Raw genomic sequence first — 23,950 nt, 5'->3', positions numbered from 1 at the left:
TTATCACAGCTTTCCAGTGCTTTTCCTTAGGGTCTCTGCAATATCTGCTCACTGTATTAGTGGCAAAACAATCGGGTCGTGATGTTTGAGACAAATATAACAGACTCCCTACTGCTTCTAAATATGGATCATTCTTATCACATTCCACAGCTGTCTCATTTATATTTAACTTCACTCTTACTTTCACTGGAGTAGTTATGGGTTTACAATCAATCATGCAAAATTTCTTTAAGATTTTTTCTGTATCTGATGATCGATTTATTCTCAGTTCTTGTCACTCTTCATCCTTAGTAATCTGCATACCTAAATAACATTTGACGTCTCCCAAATCATGCACCTTAAACATGGTTTGCAGCTTTTCTTAAAAATTCTTATTTGACTTTCGTTTTCAGCCAGGATAAAGAAGTCGTCCACCCATATTGCCATTATTATTATCCTTTCTCTTTCACTTTTATAGTATATACTGGGATCTGCCTTAGATTGCTTCATACTCATATTTATTAGAGTTTTATGTAGACATCAATTCCAGCAATGTCCACTTTGTTTAAGTCCATAAATCCTTTTTCGCAAATGCCAAATCTTTTCCCTTTCCGATCTGGTTTTCATAGCATCTCTTGGTGGAATGACATATATCTCCTCCTCATATTTACCATTTAAATATGCTGTTTTTACATCCATGTGATGAATTGTTAAGTTTTGTTTTGCTGCCAAGGCTAAAAGATATCTCAATGAGGCATACTTGACTACGGGTGAAAAAGTTTCTGTGTAATCAACCCCTTGTTTTTGTGAATATCCTTTTATTACAAGCCGTGCTTTATATCTTTGTGATAAATTTTCAGAGCTCTTCAAGGTGCATACCCACCTTTCCTGTAATGGCTTCTTATCTGCTCGCATATTTACCCATTCAAAAGTTTTGTTCTGAGATAAAGATTCCAATTCTCTCTCCATCACTTCTTTCCTTTCTTGAGAGTTCGGGCCGCTCATTGCTGCTTCTGCTGTTGCTGGCTCATCATTAAAAGACTTAGTTGCATACCTTTCAAAATCCGGATATTCTTTCGGTTTTGGTACACAAGAAGAACACCTTACATTGTTCTCTTCATTTTGTTTGTCCTCAAAATCATTGTCATCATAAATAGTCTCCATTTGCCTTTTGGTACACAAGAAGAACGCCTTACATTGTTCTCTTCATTTTGTTTGTCCTCAAACTCATTGTCATCATAAATAGTCTCCATTTGCCTTTGACTGTCTTCTTCCTGTTCTTCACTCTCTCTTTCTTCACATAAGGTTTCACTCTTGGTACTATGTGCAGTTAACTTAGTAGTTCGCAGTACCAGCACAGCAAGGCCGTTTTGGTTATTGTTACAAGGCCAGATCAGTCAGTCATCCAGACTGTTGCCCTTGCAACTACTGAAAAGGCTGCTGCCCCTCTTCAGGAACCACACGTTTGTCTGGCCTCTCAACAGATATCCCTTCGTTGTGGTTGTACCTACGGTACGGCTATCTGTATCGCTGAGGCACGCATGCCTCCCCACCAACAGCAAGGTCCATGGTTCATGAGGATAGGCAAATATAATTACTGGCACTAAATGTGTTTTACTCACTATTACTTTTTCACCTGTGTCGAGTCTAACAGCGATGCATTTGGAATAAATGTATACATAATAGTGAGAAAGTATTGGAAAAGTTCCAAGTTGTGCACTTGCATGAAGTACGAGTTATCCTTACAACGCGAACGCAGCTCTTTCGTATTATTCTTCGATATTATTCTTTCCATCAAGAAAGATCAAAGTTACTGTTAAAATGAGCACGGCCCCATTTCTGTAGACTGACAGATTTAACAGTCACGAAAACTATGCAGTGTCCTTTCTATTTTCAAAGAATGCTAAATCTCTGATTGTAACAATCCTGTTATTCAATGGATCCATTAATCGGTGGCCCTTTGAATTCTCACAATAGCCAACAAAAATATACTTTTCAGCTTTCAGGTCCCATTTTCCTCTTAACTGTTTTGGAATGTTTTGCATCACACCCATGCTTTTGTAGGTGATATGTTGTTCAAATACACTCCTGGAAATTGAAATAATAACACCGTGAATTCATTGTCCCAGGTAGGGGAAACTTTATTGACACATTCCTGGGGTCAGATACATCACATGATCACACTGACAGAACCACAGGGACATAGACACAGGCAACAGAGCATGCACAATGTCGGCACTAGTACAGTGTATATCCACCTTTCGCAGCAATGCAAGCTGCTATTCTCCCATGGAGATGATCGTAGAGATGCTGGATGTAGTCTTGTGGAACGGCTTGCCATGCCATTTCCACCTGGCGCCTCAGTTGGACCAGTGTTCGTGCTGGACGTTCAGACCGCGTGAGACGACACTTCATCCAGTCCCAAACATGCTCAATGGGGGACAGATCTGGAGATCTTGCTGGCCAGGGTAGTTGACTTACACCTTCTAGAGCACGTTGGGTGGCACAGGATACATGCGGACCTGCATTGTCCTGTAGGAACAGCAAGTTCCCTTTGCCGGTCTAGGAATGGTAGAACGATGGGTTCGATGACGGTTTGGATGTACCGTGCACTATTCAGTGTCCCCTCGACGATCACCAGAGGTGTACGGCCAGTGTAGGAGATCGCTCCCCACACCATGATGCCGGGTGTTGGCCCTGTGTGCCTCGGTCGTATGCAGTCCTGATTGTGGCACTCACCTGCATGGCGCCAAACACGCATACGACCATCATTGGCACCAAGGCAGAAGCGACTCTCATCGCTGAAGACGACACGTCTCCATTCGTCCCTCCATTCACACCTGTCGCGACACCACTGGAGGCGGGCTGCACGATGTTGGGGCGTGAGCGGAAGACGGCCTAACGGTGTGTGGGACCGTAGCCCAGCTTCATGGAGACGGTTGCGAATGGTCGTCGCTGATACCCCAGGAGCAACAGTGTCCCTAATTTGCTGGGAAGTGGCGGCACTGCGTAGGCTCCTATGGTCTTGGCGTGCATCCGTGCGTCGCTGCGGTCCGGTCCCAGGTCGACGGGCACGTGCACCTTCCGCCGACCAATGGCGACAACATCGATGTACTGTGGAGACCTCACGCCCCACATGTTGAGCAATTTGGCGGTACGTCCACCCGGCCTCCCGCATGCCCACTATACGCCCTCGCTCAAAGTCCGTCAACTGCACATACGGTTCACGTCCACGCTGTCGCGGCATGCTACCAGTGTTAAAGACTGCGATGGAGCTCCATATGCCACGGCAAACTGGCTGACACTGATGGCGGCGGTGCACAAATGCTGCGCAGCTAGCGCCATTCGACGGCCAACACCGCGGTTCCTGGTGTGTCCGCTGTGCCGTGCGTGTGATCATTGCTTGTACAGCCCTCTCGCAGTGTCCAGAGCAAGTATGGTGGGTCTGACACACCGGTGTCAATGTGTTCTTTTTTCTATTTCCATATTCCTCAAAAATGTCACTCATTTGGTCTTCGGAACTAAGAAAATGAACATGAGTATATTGTGAATAATCATCAATAAATGTAAGAAAATAATGGCTCCCACCTAGGGATTCACACTCCATCATGCCACATATATCTGCATGGATTAACTGTAAGATATCTGTAGACTTACTTTTACTAGTCTTAAAAGGTAGTCTTGCTTGTTTTCCTTTTGTGTATATCTCACAAGGGTCCTTGGTTACATTATAATTCTGTATTCCTTTTACCATATCCCTTATTAAAGACATACTCTTTCTATTTAGATGCCCCAGCCTACGGTGCCATAAAAAACCTTCTGCTGAGTATACTGAATGACTAACATTTCTATGTTTACTGTCAATGGTATCCAATTTAAAAATATCCCTTTTGTTGCTTGCTGTAGTTATAACTTCACCATTTTTGTTAATTACTCTTGCTCCGTGCATATCAAAAATCTGTATTTCCCTTCTTGACAATTTCCCCTTTAGACACTAGGTTAGACACAACATTTTTTACATAATGAACATCATGTGCTGTGACCATATCGGGTTCACCATTTACACTTACATGTAGGTCTAGTTTCTCAGCCAAATGACACTGAACCTTGCTGCCGTCAACAGTAGATATTCCCATATGAGTACTATCTTTACCACCATAAAGAAGAGATTTGTCTTTTGCAATATGCACAGATGCACCTGAGTCTAAAATCCATTCCAGTTGATGATTACCCACATCTCCTAAAGAATAAAAACATGAGACTGCCTTACCTTTATTATTGGTCCCTCTTTCTGGGCTATCAGCAACATACCTTTTTTGCTGTGTGTCTGACCTTGTGCTTACTTTTGCCCCACACTAAGATGCAATATGCCCCTATTTCAGACATCTACAGCACCTCACTGATTTCTTCTTTTTGTTTTTGAATAAAGAGCAGATGCAGTTTCTTTCTCCAATACGTGATATCTTGAAGTACTCTTTACATCCTGTAGGATTTTCACTTTAACACTGTCACCTGTTATTGGTATACCTGAGTTTTCCAGCCTTATAATCATAGACGCATACCTTTCGGGCAGTCCTGCCAACAGTTGTGTCCCTATCCATTCATCAGCAATCTCAAACCTAATGTTTCTGAGTCAGTTCAATGTGGCTATTATTTTGTTGACGTATTCATCTTGCATTTGTCCAGCTGAGTGGTAATTAACTCTTGTAATAACCCTACTGTCCTTGTAAGACCTCCATCCTTAATGCACTTTGTAATTTGTTCCAGAAATCTTTCACTGTTGCAGCGTTTTCAACGTGAACATAATTCACTGGTCAACTAATAAAATCAACTTTGATTTTGCTTTCCTATCCTTACTTGAATAATTCTGATCTGTCAATTCCACTGTCCCATCCACCACATCCCATAGGTCGTCTAAATGTAAATACGCTTCTACTGCGAATTTCCACACTGCATAGTTTTCGTGACTGTTAAATCTGTCAGTCTGCAGAAATGGGGCCGTGCTCATTTTAACAGTAACTTTGATCTTTCTTGATGGAAAGAATAATATCGAAGAATAATACGAAAGAGCTGCGTTCGCGTTGTAAGGAGAACTTGTACTTCATGCAAGTGCACAACTTGGAACTTTTCCAATACTTTCTCACTATTATGTATACATTTATTCCAAATGCATCGCTGTTAGAGTCGACACAGGTGAAAAAGTAATAGTGAGTAAAACACATTTAGTGCCAGTAATTATATTTGCCTACCCTCATGAACCATGGACCTTGCCGTTGGTGGGGAGGCGTGCATGCCTCAGCGATACAGATAGCCGTACCGTAGGTACAACCACAACGAAGGGATATCTGTTGAGAGGCCAGACAAACGTGTGGTTCCTGAAGAGGGGCAGCAGCCTTTTCAGTAGTTGCAAGGGCAACAGTCTGGATGACTGACTGATCTGGCCTTGTAACAATAACCAAAACGGCCTTGCTGTGCTGGTACTGCGAACGGCTGAAAGCAAGGGGAAACTACGGCCGTAATTTTTCATGAGGGCATGCAGCCTTACTGTATGACTAAATGATGATGGCGTCCTCTTGGGTAAAATATTCCGGAGGTAAAATAGTCCCCATTCGGATCTCCGGGCGGGGACTACTCAAGAGGATGTCGTTATCAGGAGAAAGAAAACTGGCATTCTACGGATCGGAGTGTGGAATGTCAGATCCCTTAATCGGGCAGGTAGGTTAGAAAATTTAAAGAGGGATATGAATAGGTTAAAGATAGATATAGTGGGAATTAGTGAAGTTCGATGGCAGGAGGAAAAAGACTTCTGGTCAGGTGACTACAGAGCTATAAACACAAAATCAAATAGGGGTAATGCACGAGTAGGTTTAATAATGAATAGGAAAATAGGAATGCGGGTAAGCTACTACAAACAGCATAGTGAACGCATTACTGTGGCCAAGATAGATACGAAGCCCACACCTACTACAGTAGTACAAGTTTATATGCCATCTAGCTCTGCAGATGACGAAGAAATTGAAGAGATGTATGATGAAATAAAAGAAATTATTCAGATAGTGAAGGGAGATGAAAATTTAATAGTCATGGGTGACTGGAATTCGAGTGTAGGAAAAGGGAGAGAAGGAAACGTAGTAGGTGGATATGGTTTGGGGCTAAGAAATGAAAGAGGAACCCGCCTTGTAGAATTTTGCATAGAGCACAACTTAATCATAGATAACACTTGGTTTAAGAATCATGAAAGAAGGTTGTATACATGGGAGAACCCTGGAGATACTAAAAGGTGTCAGATAGATTATATAATGGTAAGACAGAGATTTAGGAACCAGGTTTTAAATTGTAAGACATTTCCAGGGGCAGATGTGGACTTTGACCACAATCTATTGGTTATGACCTGTAGATTAAAACTGAAGAAATTGCAAAAAGGTGGGAATTTAAGAAGATGAGACCTGGATAAACTGAAAGAACCAGAGGTTGTACAGAGTTTCAGGGAGAGCATAAGGGAACAATTGACAGGAATGGGGGAAAGAAATACAGTAGAAGAAGAATGGGTAGCGTTGAGGGATGAAGTAGTGAAGGCAGCAGAGGATCAAGTAGGTAAAAAGATGAGGGCTAGTAGAAATCCTTGGGTAACAGACGAAATATTGAATTTAATTGATGAAAGGAGAAAATATAAAAATGCAATAAATGAAGCAGGTAAAAACGAATACAAGCGTCTCAAAAATGAGATCGACAGGAAGTGCAAAATGGCAAAGCAGGGATGGCTAGAGGACAAATGTAAGGATGTAGAGGCTTATCTCACGAGGGGTAAGATAGATACTGCCTACAGGAAAATTAAAGAGAACTTTGGAGATAAGAGAACCACTCATATGAACATCAAGAGCTCAGATGGAAACCCAGTTCTAAGCAAAGAAGGGAAAGCAGAAAGGTGGAAGGGGTATATAGAAGGTCTATACAAGGGTGATGTATTTGAGGACAATATTATTGAAAGGGAAGAGGATGTAGATGAAGATGAAATGGGAGATACGATACTGCGTGAAGAGTTTGACAGAGCACTGAAAGACCTGAGTCGAAACAAGGCCCCCGGAGTAGACAACATTCCATTAGAACTACTGACGGCCTTGGGAGAGCCAGTCATGACAAAACTCTACCAGCTGGTGAGCAAGATGTATGAGACAGGCGAAATACCCTCAGACTTCAAGAAGAATATAATAATTCCAATGCCAAAGAAAGCAGGTGCTGACAGATGTGAAAATTACCGAACTATCAGTTTAATAAGCCATAGCTGCAAAATACTAACGCGAATTCTCTACAGACGAATGGAAAAACTAGTAGAAGCCGATCTCGGGGAGGATCAGTTTGGATTCCGTAGAAATACTGTAACACGTGAGGCAGTACTGACCTTATGACTTATCTTATAAGAAAGATTAAGGCAAGGCAAACTTACGTTTCTAGCATTTGTAGACGTAGAGAAAGCTTTTGACAATGTTGACTGGATTACTCTCTTTCAAATTCTGAAGGTGACAGGGGTAAAATACAGGGACTAAAGGCTATTTACAATTTGTACAGAAACCAGATGGCAGTTATAAGAGTTGAGGGGCATGAAAGGGAAGCAGTGATTGGGAAGGGAGTAAGACAGTGTTGTAGCCTCTCCCCGATGTTATTCAATCTGTATATTGAGCAAGCAGTAAAGTAAACACAAGAAAAATTCGGAGTAGGTATTAAAATGCATGGAGAAGAAATAAAAACTTTGAGGTTCGCTGATGACGTTGTAATTCTGTCAGAGACAGCAAAGGACTTGGAAGAGACGTTGAATGGAATGGACAGTGTCTTGAAAGGAGTATATAAGATGAACATCAACAAAAGCAAAATGAGGATAATGGAATGTAGTTGAATTAAGTCGGGTGATGCTATGGGAATTAGATTAGGAAATGATACACTTAAAGTAGTAAAGGAGTTTTGCTATTTGGGGAGCAAAATAACTGATGATGGCCGAAGTAGAGAGGATATAAAATGTAGACTGGCAATGGCAAGAAAAGTGTTTCTGAAGAAGAGAAATTCGTTAACATCGAGTATAGATTTAAGTGTCAGGAAATCTTTTCTGAAAGTATTTGTATGGAGTGTAGCCATGTATGGAAGTGAAACGTGGACAATAAATAGTTTAGACAAGAAGAGAATAGAAGCTTTCGAAATGTGGTGCTACAGAAGAATGCTGAAGATTAGATGGCTAGATCACAAAACTAATGAGGAAGTATTGAATAGGATTGGGGAGAAGAGAAGTTTGTGGCACAACTTGACTAGAAGAAGGGATCGGTTGGTCGGACATATTATGAGGCATCAAGGGATCACCAATTTAGTATTGGAAGGCAGCATGGAGGGTAAAAATCGTAGAGGGAGACCAAGAGATGAATACACTAAGCAGATTTAGAAGGATGTAGGTTGCAGTAGGTACTGGGAGATGAAGAAGCTTGCAGAGGATAGAGTGGCATGGAGAGCTGCATCAAACCAGTCTCAGGACTGAAGACCACAACAACAACAACCATATTTGCACTTCCAGGTAAAATACATTGAACACAACCAAGGAACATTTAATTACATACATAAAACTCGTTTGTTCACACAATTACAGCAACTTTGTTTCCTTGTTGAGGATTCAGAGAGAAATTCTCTTTACTGTTGCAAAGTTTTTCCATCAGGTGCTTTCATACATTGTACAAGAAAACTCAGCAAGTTCAAAAGATAAATTATAATGTTTCTGAGTAGAACCTCCTTACCAAATACAACTTACTATATTTTCATGTTTTGCGGGCTACTATGAATAAGCATCCTCCTATTCTACGTAACCTTTGTTTTCAATAGACACTTAGCTTTGTCCCAAGTATTTAAGAGTGTTCTAATTTGTAAGCACTGGTATCAGGTATGGCATGAATTCAGTTACTTTTCTATATTGCACTTTTCTGCTCCTACATGTAATGATTGATACCATAATATTCTTGTGTGTTGGTAGCATTTTTTACAGTCTGATACTAGTTCCACTCTTGAGCATTTTAGGGGTGCCATGCAGCTCTTAAAATTGAAATGCAAATGTAAGGATTCGCAATTTAAACTCTGTGTTTCAGTTGTCCATCAGGAGTCTGAGAATACAGCAGTGTTCTGATATCACCAGAATAGTTTTATGTGACATCATAATATTGTTGGGATACAAAACATGTAGTCAGCATTGTTTCACATTTTCTATTCTTAAAGAATACAGATAATGCTTCAAATTTATGCAGTAAAATACGAGTACTGTAAAAATTTTTTGACAGATGTGTCATAGCAGCTAGTGAGGTGTAGTTGCAGAATTGTTTGGAAACATAGGGTGTTATTCTGCTAAATATTTCTTAGATATGTGTATTTAAATGTTAAATGCAATCTGTGAGCCTCAGAGTTACTTTTGTTGGGTTTTAGTTACTACTAATATCTAATAAACTAAATGGCTGTATAAGTCATTTCTAACTGGATACATTCTGTTTAAGGTTGATGCAGGAGAAGGGAAGAACAGCTTACTCGTGTTTTTCAAGATTCAGCCAGATGTTATTACGCCTGACAACATCTATGAGACAATATCCATGACAACTGTAGCCAGTTCACCTTTAGTCACATTTTATTATACTATCAAGGAAGTATATACTCCAATTTTATTGCAGGTATGTGTTACAATTGGAATACAAGTCATTTTGTGTTCTCACAGCTGTTGGTGAAACTATAGACCACGTGTAAGTGATTGGTGAATGTAAGGTTACAGTTTGTGTTTTTTGTGGTCTTCAGTGTAAATAAAATTATTTTTTATTGATAGAGACATGTAAAAGTACAAGAAAGTATACTGAATTTTGGAAGTATTAGGTACTTTCTTGGAGAGGAAAGAAGGGTAGGCTAGGGATGGTTTAAAAAGGAAGGGCATTTCATTCGGACCCCCACAATCTACATATACATAAATATTCTGCAGGCCACCCTATTGTGCATGGCAGAGGGTGCATTATACCACCAATAGTCATTTCCTTTCCTGTTTGGCTCATAAATGGAGCAAGGAAGGGAAAAATGACTATCTATATATGTTCATGTGAACAATAATTTTTCTTATCTTGTCTTTGTGGTCATTATGCAGAATGTAAGTTTGTGACAGTAGAATTGTTCTGGATTCAGTTGTGGGCTAACATGTTGCGAGATCAAATGAAGGCTCAACCTTTGCTATGTGCGGTTTCCTCAGCTGACTGCCGAATGATTCTACAGCCACCAGTTTAACATTTTGCATAGGGACCATGAAGACAAGGTAGAGAAATTAGGGCCCATATCGAGGCATATCAATAGTGGTTCTTTCCTCACTTCATTGCCTGTTGAAGAGGAAAGGAAATGACTACCAGATGCTATTCACAGTGAGACGGTACAATATGCAATAAAACACGTTGCAGTTACGGTCATGTGACACTACACTAATCGATGCGACACTTGTGTTTCCAATGGGATGATACAATGTGTGGTACATTACGTGATGTGGCTCACCGTACGACAAGCAACAAGGGAGCATGAATCACCTTTGTGTTTGAGTTTCGTTCTCTTCTGAAGAGGACGTTGTTGTGTCTTATGATTACTTAAAGCTCAGAAAACTTAAAAAGAAAAGGAAGTACTGGGTACACCCATACATTGCTATATCCACTGTAGTTCAACTGTGACTCCTCGTATGGTCTCTGAACACAGTAAGTAGCCTTACTAAAAGACAAACATGATTTCATCCACAGAAATTTTTTATAGTGTAATAGCCTTACTAAAAGACTATATTCTGTTTTAGAATCATCCAAAACTTTTGAATACTGTTTCAACGATGTTATATCAGTAGTTAGTAAATTAAGAGATATTAAATTTGAAGGCAATGACGATCGGCTCGGTTTGCTTGAAGCTTATAAGCCAGTGATTTTGGGAATCAAAAGCTCAGGAATAAGGATATGTGGATAGCCTGTGTCCGTCCAAATGTTCATTAGAGTATTGTGTAAAAATTCAAAGTAAATCACTCAAGAACTTTTTGAGGTATTTGGTAACAACATTCTCACTTTATGTATTACTTATATCTTTATATACTATACATATTAAAAATACATGTCCATCTGAATGTTCATTAGAATATCATGTAAAAATTTGAAGTTAACTAAATAAGCACTTTTCTAGATTTCTGGTAACAGTGTTTAGCTTTCCATGTTATGTTTCTATATTATATACTTTAAAACAAGCATGTGGTCTATCTGTGTCTCCAAATGATCATTAGAATGTTGTGTAAAAATTTTGAAGTAAACCAGTCAAGAGCTTTTCAAGATTTTTGGTGACAATGCGTCCCCTTTATATGTTACACATACAGGATGTTTCAAAATGAATACAAATATTACAAAGTATTATGTAGTGCCATGGCTATTGGAGGAAATAATACATTGAGTTACTTGTATCCAGTGCTGCTAGATGTCGATTGCAATGCTGGCTGCTGTGTAAAAACACAAGAACACGTGAATGCTCTAACTTTGGACACTTTACGGATTTATTAGTTGTTTTTTTTTGAATGCTAATAATTGTAAGTTAGATGCAGTAATCTGAAACAACAGCATGTAATTCTACCATGCTATGCTACTTTACTTTCTTCTAGACACCGTGGAGCTTGGCAGACATTAATCCCCATTTGTTTGGCATAAATTCCACTAGATGGTAGCGCAAACCTCAGGTACACCAATCCACTCTCTTTACAGTAAAACTGGATTGGATGTCAGTATATATTATAGTCTTAATGACAGTAAAACCTATTTGTGGGTTTCTAAATGAATTATAGTGTATTAACTTCTCATTTTTTCATAAAATAACAGTTTTATTTTCCTAACTGGAGAGTGGACCAGTCTAGTAGTAATCAAGTGAATAGCAACTCATAATATTGTTACATTCCCTCCTGGACTTTCCATTGTTTGATTTTAACATTACACAGGTTGTCATTTCTTCAGTCTTATTTTTCAGTATCAACAAAATATTTTCACACAACATGTCGCATGATTCCATGATACTGATGCGAGTATCCATTGTAACAAATGATGAGGAAAGATAGCTTCACAACATGAAATAGCTACATTTAGCTAAGCCTCTGACAAGCTTACTAGGATGTGTCTACTGACAGTAAAACCTTTTTGGGGGTTTCTAAATGAATTATAGTGTATTAAATTCTGCATTTTTTCATAAAATAACAGTTTTATTTTCCTAACTGGAAAGTGGACCAGGAAGAAGCAGGGCAGCAAGAAGCATTCATTTTCACTCTAATACTGCAATCCTTCATTCATTATGAGAGAGCTATTGAGTACATCATTCCATGACTGTCTACTCACGTTAATCCACTTACTTCATGTTTACTATCTACTGATACATTCTGACTTCACGATATTGTGTCATACAAGTGTCATCATTAACCATAAACAGTGTTCTTTAGTGTCGGTGACTTATTGTTCCTTTTGCTATGTGAGATCACTCATGTGTACACTGTTGTGCATGAATATATATTTCCATTCGGTAGCATAAGGCCTAAGTTCAACTTTTTTCTACATCTGGCATACCTTAGCTTTTTCATACACACATTCACACCATAACAGTCACACATATATTTATACATATCTTTAAACTTATACATATAATTACTTACATATAATTATTTATTTTTGGTGCAGCCCTTACATTTCTGTACCCAATTTCTAATTATTGTGTTCCCTGTTTTACCCAGGATGGGATTCTGTATCGTTTACTGTAAGGACACTTAAATACTATTCCAAACCTAAGTGCATAGTTGCTCACTGGCTACTAATACATCACACTTTCAATATTCATATATTTACTTTCTATCAATTCACAGTTGATCCTTTATCAGTTTTTTAATGAGTTGTAAGGGGGTACATGCTTGACCTGTGTTTGTTGTTTTGAGTTTCCTTTTTGCACCTGGAAAGAAAAGTATTGTCATAGGCGGGGCACCATCCTATCTCTCGAAGTATATTCAAGACTTAGTTTATATTCCTTCATTTCTCATGTAGATATCCCCTATCCTGTAGCATGTAAATAACCACTTGTGTCAATGTAAATAGCTTCTACATAGTATCGTAGTGTGTAGCTAGTTTTCAGTAGGTATTTTTTACTGCATCATCTGTATAAACACATACACACACACACACACACACACACACACACAGCTTAGTTCTTCCTAATTTCTCAATCACACACACACACACACACACACACACACACACACACACACACACACACACACACAGCTTAGTTCTTCCTAATTTCTCAATCTTAGTTTAATTCTGCAGTGTAGATATTTTATTTTCTTAGGAGTCATCTCTATAATTTCTCTAAGTGTATATTGCTTGGTGTTCGTTTGCTAAGCTGTGATCACGATCTAGTGGGAATCCATTGGCTTACACTGTGCTGTGTGCATGCGTGGAGGTTGTCAACCTTAAAGCTAGCAACTGCATGAGCAAAGTTCTGTCCTCAGTCCACTTCGCCACTTCGGTGTACTGCGTCTCAATCATATGCCTATTGTGTGTTTAAACAGTACAGTGCCAAATTAAATAATTTCTCACACTTGTTGAGGGTAATATTTTCTTAGCTTCTCTGGCTCGTAAACATACAATGAAATCTTACATAACTAAAGCTTACATCCTAATAACACAACACACATGAAATAAGCAAAACGAAATCTTTCCATAATACTAATCATCAACTCTACTAAGTATATTCAAGTGAACAGTATGTCATCTCTTATATACATTACTCTAAGCCATGCTTGATCAGTGTCAAACTATGTTGAGTGCACAAAACATTTGCATGAGTAGAGCCCTTTTTCCTTTCCACTGTTCAAGTATACTAACTTATAGGCTCCTGGGTGTGGGAGTTTTGATATAACAAATGGCCCTCTGTACAGAAATTGCTACTTGCAATTTAACTTACTGTAGTTTGTCAATTTTGGATGAGTTCTGAGGAGTACTTGTTGTCCTACATGGTAGTCCTAATTTCATATCAAACAACTGTTTTCTGTATTCTATCTTTTCTTCTGAGCTAACCAGTGCCCTATGTACTTTCTCTTCATGAAATGTTTCCTTCCTAGGGACCTTGGGTAGAGTTTGTTTCCAATATTCTACTTATCTTTCGTCAAACAGCAGTTGCATAGATGTATAGCTGGTTGACCTGTGGGGGAGATTAACAACTTGCTGGAATGGGGTAACATATTCGATTCACATTATGTGTTTGTGAGTGGCCTAAGTCTGTGTAAATCTGTTAAATTCCTTGAATGTCCTCTCAGTGGGACTTGCTTCTTAGTGAAACCTGGATACAAGTATATGTTTAATGTTGTGAGTGTTCATGAACTCTTTTCAGCATTGCCTGTAAAGTATGATGCATTGTCCGTCATCAGCATTTCTGGCTTACCTACTCTGGGTAGATAATCCATTGTAATTCTTCTGACGATTGTGCTCACAGTCACTGACCGCACAGCATATGATTTCATATATTTGGAGAAAACATCATACAGAGCAGCAACATATCTTACACCTTCTTTCCTTTGTGGATACAGTCCTCCAAGGGTCTTTTAGGTAATATCAGGTGTAGTTCAATTAGTTTTGAGTTATTTGTATGTTTATCCTTCTGACAATCATCCCAATTCTGTATTACATGCTGAACTTTTCGTTTTAAATTTAGTTAGTAATAATAAGTGCTTATCTTACTATAGCATTTGGAGATGCCATAGCATCCCCAAACAGTGTTAGTATGTAATATAAAGCTGTTAATGTGATCCTCTGGTAAACAGGCACCCCACTGGCTCTGCTCTGGGTGGTATCAGTGAAATGATACACCTTGGTAAATAATAAAAAAAATTTCAACCTATCATCATTGTTCAGCAGCAGTTTTAACCTTACCTTTTGCCATCTGGGATCCTTCTGCTGTAGTTGCTCCATGAAATATCCTGATGTAGTATGGCTCCTGTGTTTTACTTTTCATCAACAAAACCCTAATTACTGAATAGTTCTCCATGAATTCCAAGAATTCATGTAGACCTAGTGGAAGCCTTGTTATGGCATCAACAATTACATTTTGATTATCTTTGATACATACAATTTCAGAATCAAATACCTTTGAAGACAAACACCACCTAGTGATCCTCCCATGTAAGAGTTTACAAGTGAGAAGGAGGAACAAAGACTGATGGTGACAATACACCTTCTTATGCTTTCCCCAACTTTTGTAACACATGTATTACTGCAAGAGCATCCAATTTGGTCATGGAATAAGCTTGTTCAGCTTCAGATGGGGTCCTGCTAGCAGAACTAATGGGTCAGCTCCCCATTCGTGTCAGTGGTTTAGAATAAACAAGTGCCCAGGCCTTGGGAGTATGCGTCTGTACACAGACAAAACTCCTGCATCATGTCAGGATGATGTAAGATTTTTGTCCTCAAAAGAGCTTTTGTAATGTTGTCAAAATCAGTTTGCCATTGCTTGGTGCATCACCAGGGTGGTTTCTCCATAGAAGATTGAATACAGCATCACTGTTTAAAAGCTTCTGTGGTATAAACTTTCTGAAGAAAGATACTAATCCAAGATGCTCTTCAACTGTTTCTTATTTTGAAGTAGAGGACAGTTTCTGATAGCATTGAGCTTCTTAGGGTCTGGAAGTATGCCTTGAAGTGATATGTGTCCCAGGAATTTAACCCTTTCCATACTGAAATGTGGCTTCATTAGGTTGGCTGTGACTCCGTATTCTGAAAATGTATACAAGACTTGAGCAAAGAACTTTAAGTGTTCTGACCACATGGAGGTAGCAGTCAGTAAACCATCTACATTCACAGTGATTCTGCTTAAGAATTCAGGTCCTAAGATAGATCTAAGCAGCCTGCACTGACATTTAAACCAAAGGGGAGAACGCAGAACTCGTAGTTTCTGCTCCCACATACAAAGGCAGTATCCTTATGGTTATCTTCATGTTGAGTACTTTGCCAGTACAAGGCTTGGAGATCTATTATAGTGGTGTAGTTTATGGAATTTTGGAAGTGGTTCTTCCAGGTTGTCATGCTGCGTCCTGACAGAAACAATAGTTTTATTATTCCTTGTGCATCAAGCCCAAGGCAGACACTACTGTCTGATTTGCTAATGACCAAAATGGGCCTGCAGTATGGAGATAAGCAAGGTTGTATTATTTCTCAGTTTAGCATTCTATTGATCTCTTTTCTCACAGCCTCCTTCTTGGCCCATGGAATGGGGTAAGACAAAAAGCAGAAGGCTTTGTGTGGGTACATCTCCATTGTGTATTTGTATCCCTTGATTGTGTCAGTGCATCATTAAACAATATGAGCACAACATATTAAAAGTGTGTGCAGTTCTTCTCTTTGTTCTTGCATAAGACACACTGACTCACTTTCTTGGCATGCACAATATCAGGGCCTGTTTACTCTTCCTTGATTGCACAGTTCCCTGTGTGTTTACAAACATACTGGAAGGATAGAAGAAATGTATTTGAACATCAGGAGTGTGTTCTGGTTTGCTTTCTCTGGCATTTCACTTGACTAGGTCTATTGAGTATTTTTGGTCATTCACAACAAAATGACACTTCCCCCTCCCAATGTCAGTTCGTGCTTGGTGCTTCCTAAAAGTGTCCATGCTGATAAGGCAGTTTACTATTAGCTTTTCAACAACAAGAAAAAAATGCACTGTAATGAGAAGCTATCAGTTTGAATAGGAATCCATGCCTGCAATTTTGCGCCTTAGACTTACCTCCTACAGCTGTTTGGATTTTGCAATTTTGGTCTGGAAATGTCGATATGTGTACTCATCTTTGTAATTGATTAAACAAACCCTGTGAAATTATATTCATTGTAGCTCCAGCGTCCAGTACTATGGTTATTGTGTATTGTGCCTGTACTGTACTGTGTTTTCATTTTCATCTTCACAGTTGGTAATATCTTCCTAACACATGCCATCTTTGATATCACCACAGTTGCCATATCTAAGAATACAGCTCTTAACTAGAATGAGATTTTCACTCTGCAGCAGAGTGTGTGCTGATATGAAACTTTCCTGGCAGATTAAAACTGTGTGCCGGACCGAGACTCAAATCAGGACCTTTGCCTTTGGTAGAACACTTGCCCGTGAAAGGCAAGGATCCCGCATTCGAGTCTCGGTCCGGCACACAGTTTTTATCTGCCAGGAAAGCTTCAGCTCTTAACTAGTTCCATCCCCCACTCCTATTACTGGCCATCAAATGGGGGCCTATTGAACCTGGTTCAAATTTTCCAATTACCCTGAGCACTGAACTCCTCATTAGGGATAACATCAACTATCTGTGCAATGCACCTGGTTTTGCCAGTTAGGCTAATATCTTGTGCGGCTCTCGATTTGAAATTTTGTTGTCCCTGCCTGCTATTTGAAACGTAATTTTGATTGTACTGATTATAGTCAGGCAGCGACGGATTATTTTACCATCTGAATGCATTCTGCTCTTGCCAGTTGCCATTTGGGTCGTCCCATGTCGGCGGCCCTTTGTGCTTGTGCTCACTATAACCTCTTTGGCCACTAAATCCTGACCAATTGAAATTCTGTCCTTGGTCTTTTTATATCCTTGCTTGAATTTTTGTCCCTCTCCATTACCAAACTGGTTCCTGTTGGTATTGGTGCAAGGGGGATATGGCTGCCAGCAGTATTGTTTGTTATTGCCATTCCCGCCACTTTGTTATTAGTTTGTGTGATGTCTCTGCCTGTGCACTGTGACTTTCTTGTTATGCAGCTCTCTCTTCATAGATAATATCAGTGGACTCGATAACTGAGAGAAAATTCACTATATTGTGCTCAGAAGTGGTGATTAATTTCTGATGTATGTTAGCTGGCTTTTCAAAATTTGCAGCACATCTGTGTGTGATATTGAGTTTCTCTGGTAATGGATTTTATTTAGACAATTCTTGAAGTATCTTCTGAGCCCTTCAGGTTTACCATTGAATGGTGCTGGATTAAACACTACAGATGTAGTGCGGTGGACCAGAACTTGTCTAGAAATGCTCCTTCAAACTGTTGGTAGGTGTGACACTTTCCCGCCATGTCAGTGGCCCACAGTGAGACATTATCCTGTGTATAACCTACCACAAAGCGTATCTTCTGTGCTTCAGTCCAATTCCTTGACAAAATGTCCCAAAAGTCTCTTATGAACACGAGTGGGTTTGTCTGCTTCCCTTCGGAAGAAAAAATTAAAACTACCTGTGACATAATAAGCCTTCATCCATGAGCAAAGAAGAAAGGCACACAGCGTTGTCTGTTGCCAGCGTGGCATTGTTTTGATGTATCAGATTGTATTCCAAATACCTCAGTGTAAAAGGGGCAGAAGTTGGCAGCGCCTGCTGCATGCTATAGTTGCAATCTACTTCACCTGATAGATTTCAAATGCAGATAGATGTTCATATTACCTATCCTGTCAGTTGACATCTGATAGCTTGAGGTTGAATGTTCCCTTTCCTTTTCACCGTTACTAGTGGTATTCTTGGTCACTTTCCAACTCTCATCTATTTCAGCTCTTAGTTCTGCCTTTTGTACCGTCATTGCTTCCTTGATCACATGGCTATCCAGCCATTGACCTTCGTTCGTGCAAATGCACACAGGTTGCCCAAACTCTTATGGGAATCGCCAAAGCATGCGTGAGTAATGAGTGAATGGGCAAATGTCTATAAGGTACATTACATTTGTAGAATTGTGGACGGTTGGGAATGTGAGTCTCACGGGAAGTGTGCAAGGGATAAGTCCCTGCAGTCGCCCTATTCATCTGTGTCCTTGGTGGCTCAGATGGATAGAGCGTCTGCTATGTAAGCAGGAGATCCCAGGTTCGAGTCCTGGTCGGGGCACACATTTTCAGCTGTCCACATCGAGGTATATCAACAACACCTGTCGGCAGCTGAGGGTTTCAGTTAGTCATCATTTATTCCAGGGAAAAGCTGCACGCTCAACATCAGTAATCTGTTCTTTCGAGAACAGTTACTGTCTTCATATACACTCCTGGAAATTGAAATAAGAACACCGTGAATTCATTGTCCCAGGAAGGGGAAACTTTATTGACACATTCCTGGGGTCAGATACATCACATGATCACACTGACAGAACCACAGGCACATAGACACAGGCAACAGAGTATGCACAATGTCGGCACTAGTACAGTGTATATCCACCTTTCGCAGCAATGCAGGCTGCTATTCTCCCATGGAGACGATCGTAGAGATGCTGGATGTAGTCCTGTGGAACAGCTTGCCATGCCATTTCCACCTGGCGCCTCAGTTGGACCAGCGTTCGTGCTGGACGTGCAAACCGCGTGAGACGACGCTTCATCCAGTCCCAAACATGCTCAATGGGGGACAGATCTGGATATCTTGCTGGCCAGGGTAGTTGACTTACACCTTCTAGAGCACGTTGGGTGGCACGGGATACATGCAGATGTGCATTGTCCTGTTGGAACAGCAAGTTCCCTTGCCGGTCTAGGAATGGTAGAACGATGGGTTCGATGACGGTTTGGATGTACCGTGCACTATTCAGTGTCCCCTGACGATCACCAGAGGTGTACGGCCAGTGTAGGAGATCACTCCCCACACCATGATGCCGGGTGTTGGCCCTGTGTGCCTCGGTCGCATGCAGTCCTGATTGTGGCGCTCACCTGCACGGCGCCAAACACGCATACGACCATCATTGGCACCAAGGCAGAAGCGACTCTCATCGCTGAAGACGACACATCTCCATTTGTCCCTCCATTCACGCCTGTCGCGACACCACTGGAGGCGGGCTGCACGATGTTGGGGCGTGAGCGGAAGACGGCCTAACGGTGTGCGGGACCGTAGCCCAGCTTCATGCAGACGGTTGCGAATGGTCCTCGCCGATACCCCAGGAGCAACAGTGTCCCTAATTTGCTGGGAAGTGGCGTTGCGGTCCCCTGTGGCACTGCGTAGGATCCTACGGTCTTGGCGTGCATCCTTGCGTCGCTGCGGTCCGGTCCCAGGTCGACGGGCACGTGCACCTTCCGCCGACCACTGGCGACAACATCGATGTACTGTGGAGACCTCACGCCCCACGTGTTGAGCAATTCGGCGGTACGTCCACCCGGCCTCCCGCATGCCCACTATACGCCCTCGCTCAAAGTCCGTCAACTGCACATACGGTTCACGTCCACGCTGTCGCGGCATGCTACCAGTGTTAAAGACTGCGATGGAACTCCGTATGCCACGGCAAACTGGCTGACACTGACGGAGGCGGTGCACAAATGCTGCGCAGCTAGCGCCATTCGACGGCCAACCCCGCGGTTCCTCGTGTGTCCGCTGTGCCGTGCGTGTGATCATTGCTTGTACAGCCCTCTCGCAGTGCCCGGAGCAAGTATGGTGGGTCTGACACACCGGTTTCAATGTGTTCTTTTTTCCATTTCCAGGAGTGTATATTTAGTATCATTTTATTTTCTTCTGTTAAATTTTTACATAAATTTTTGGTGAAATATATTTGTTGTTTTGTTAAGTTTAATCATTGCTACAATCAAAACCAAACAAGATGTTTTTCACAAAATTTATCAGATATGGCTTCTGCTCTTATGTATGACAACATAGTAGGAATTAAGTTACTCATGAAAATTTTAATTTACCTACTTGTTGAGGATACTAGGAGATGATAATTTTTCCCTACAGTCTGTGGATAGTTTAGTTACAGGAGAAAAGTGATCTATGAAGAAAAGAATAGAATTACCCAGCTGAGGAGGTATTACACACCATGTAATAAATTGACTTAACTTCAGTGAATCTTCTATCTGCTTATGGGTCCACAGATACATCAGCCCTCTGCAAACCCCCCCCCCCCCCCCCCCCCCCTCCCACCTAGTTTTGCAGCATTGGTAGAAAATCTACATTTGCTTTTCACAACATTCTCAAAAATTGCACTCTACTCAATAAAATCTATCAACATTCCACATTTTACAAATACAGGCCCCTTAAACATTACAGGCAAACTGAGAGTGACTTTCTGTACATATATATTGAAAATTAATATCTCCAAACCATTTACTTTACTGTCAATTTTGAAAATTCTGCCCACATTTAACGCTGAACATTGACCAACAGTTTTGTTTACTGTAGCAACCCACCACTTTCCCCACTGCACTCTTTTCATTACAAACTTATTTGCTAATCTTAACTAATTCGTTGTAACTTATTTTACTGTCAATCACACAGACTCTGCCAACCACTTCAACTTGCCAACCTGTCAAAACCTCATCAACTTTGTCCACCACTGGATCACCACTAATCCACAGATTCTGTCTCCAAGTATCTAGTGAATATCCCAAATGTTCCCCAATTTCATCAGCTTTCTTCACTGCACAATATTGCTCTGAATCTAGTTTAGTATCAATAATATGTAAAATAAAGGAAAGGCAACAACCTACTTGTAGTGAACTGTTGCAGGGATCACACAGACATGTACCAGGAAACAGTATCCACACTGGCTTTCGAGCTCTTGCTTCTTTCTTTGAGCAAACGTACACACACAACCTTACAGACAGCCAAACACATGCTCAGGAGTAGCCACAGTGACACTGATTATTGATACTTGATTATGGAAATCAGTTGCCTTAGCTGATGGAGATGAGGAGGAGATAATGGGAAAGAGGCAGGTGTGTGGACCGATGACTGTGGCTGCACAATAAGGTGAAAAGAATACAGTGGACAGAACAGAAAGAGGTAGAGATGTGGGGAGAGGGAAGGGGAAAAAGGAGATGAAAAGAGGGAAAGGGACGGAAGAGAGAAAATCTAGAGGGGTAAAAAAAGGGAGGAGAGAGATAGATAGAGAGAGGGGGGTTGGAGGGTGGGAGGAGGGACAGGGAGGGGACAACAGGAGAGGGGAAAAGAGAGTAAGTAAGAAGGAGGGGGGAATGAAGAGGGGGGAGGGAGGGAGAGAAAGAGAGAGAGAGAGAAAGCCCACTTGGGGGGGGGGGGGGGGGGAAGGCAGTGCTTATCCTGTATGGAGAAGGAGTGGTGTGGACAGAAGGAAGAGGGGAAAAGGTAAGGTGAGACAGTGGGAACAGGTTACCAATGGCTTACACCAGGGGGATTGTGAGAACATGGTATATGCTGGAGAAACAGTTCCAAAATGCAAAGTTCAGAGAAACTTATGCTGTAAGGGAGGATCCAGATGGCGTGCATAGGGGAGAAATAGTAGTTATTCCTGTTGTGTTGTGTAGCATGTTTGGCAATTGGATGGCCAAGTTTGCAGCTTGGCTACAGTGTGGCAGTGGGCATTCATGCAAGTAGACAGTTGATTACTTGTCATTCACACACAGAATGCTGTACAACTGTGTTTTTCAATCTGTGGGTTGTGACCCCCAGTGGAGTAACAGATTTGTGCTTGGGGAGTCGTGTTTGCAGAAGGAAACATGTTTTGTAACGATCATGTGCTATGGAAGGAATGTGACAAGGTTTCATGACAGCACATCGTGAACTTGCTAACATTCAGATGAGGCACTTATTTCTAGTAATGAATATGAAATAGTTTAAACTTGTTGAACGCTCCGAATATTTAAAAACTTGTAGCGGTGAGAAGTGATACAATGTCTATCGAACTCTTCTGACATCTGCAGTAAGGAACTAGGGTGGCAAGAGTCACTGAGTCCTCAGTATACTGCACTCACAAGTTCACTGTAGAGAGATTTGTGGGGAGAGGGAAGGACAACATTAACTTCCAGGTGGAACTGTGGTGTGGGAGCAGTGTTTTGTGCAGTGCTGTGAACTTTGTGCCAGTCATCTGCTGTGGTAAAAATATCACTGGGTACTAGAACAATTCATAAAAGTTCATTCAAAGATGCTCACTTTAGATGTGATATAAAATGGCTGCAACAAAAATGAAAGTTCATTCAAAGATGCTCACTTTAGATGTGATATAAAATGGCTGCAACAGAACATGCACACACACGTGCAAGCGCGCGCGCGCGCACACACACACACACACATACACACACACACACACAGACACACACACACACACACACACACACACACACACAAAAGACTTCATACGATGGTTACTAGAATGCATTTCAGTAAATGTGCTTCGCACCAAACAATAGATTGTTAGGATTGGCAGCAGGGAGAGAAGGCACAAAGTACATCAATTTCTACCAAGCTGATGTAGGACGCTTGAGCTCACCTCACATTGTAATTGACACACTGTGTCTTCACACTGTTTTCATTTTCACAGCTCTGTTGCATGATTGAGATTCACACAAAATCATCATCACTTGTTGTCTGGTGCATTTCTAATTTCTTTTATGTTATTAATTATGATTGCCGTGAAGTGAATCAATTATTATAGTAGTGTTTTGTGTTGCGCTATAGGTAGGATGTAGCATGTATAGTAACACATCACATATTTAGATGAGTGCACAATTTATGTCACAAGGCAGGTACAACAGAGGTACATCTGCACTGCTTGAAGCCATTAATCAAACTGTCTTTCATAGATCCCATGCACATGTCTAACAATCAATCAACTGTTAGCGATACTGTTTATTGTTGTGCAGTTTCCACAATTGCATTGTAAAAGAGTTGAAAAGTACAAGTACAATAATTTGTTATAAATTCTCTCACAATTAATCAAAAATTAATGTTACCTTTTTTAAAAACTGGATTAAAGTGTATGAAACAACCATCCCAATGCACGTCTGTATTCTAGGGGTTCCATAATACAAGTAGATAGGCCCAAGGAAAGTGAAATTTATTTTTTTATTAAAATTACATGATTTGTTGCCTAACAGTAATTCTCAATTGAACAGAACATCAATTGGTATATAATAAATACACTGTATTAATGAGAAATAAATGCAAAACTTGAAAACTATTTTCTGGAACTGGTCACAAGATCCAATAAATGCCTT

At 40.7% G+C, this 23,950-nt stretch overlaps 1 protein-coding gene across 1 annotated transcript in view; it reads left to right on the top strand.

The window, feature by feature from the left end:
• LOC126328907 (cytoplasmic dynein 2 heavy chain 1) overlaps positions 1–23,950 on the top strand; it is a 906,666-nt gene that overhangs the window by 67,863 nt on the left and 814,853 nt on the right. Inside the window, exon 4 of the mRNA XM_049996078.1 lies at positions 9,495–9,665. Coding sequence (XP_049852035.1) covers positions 9,495–9,665 — 171 coding nt within the window. The remainder of the gene's footprint in view (positions 1–9,494; positions 9,666–23,950) is intronic.

The sequence above is a fragment of the Schistocerca gregaria genome, chromosome 2 (assembly GCF_023897955.1).
Source record: "Schistocerca gregaria isolate iqSchGreg1 chromosome 2, iqSchGreg1.2, whole genome shotgun sequence".
NCBI lineage: Eukaryota > Metazoa > Arthropoda > Insecta > Orthoptera > Acrididae > Schistocerca > Schistocerca gregaria.
Note: the sequence above shows the minus strand (reverse complement) of the source record. Positions and strands in the feature narration are given on the sequence as shown.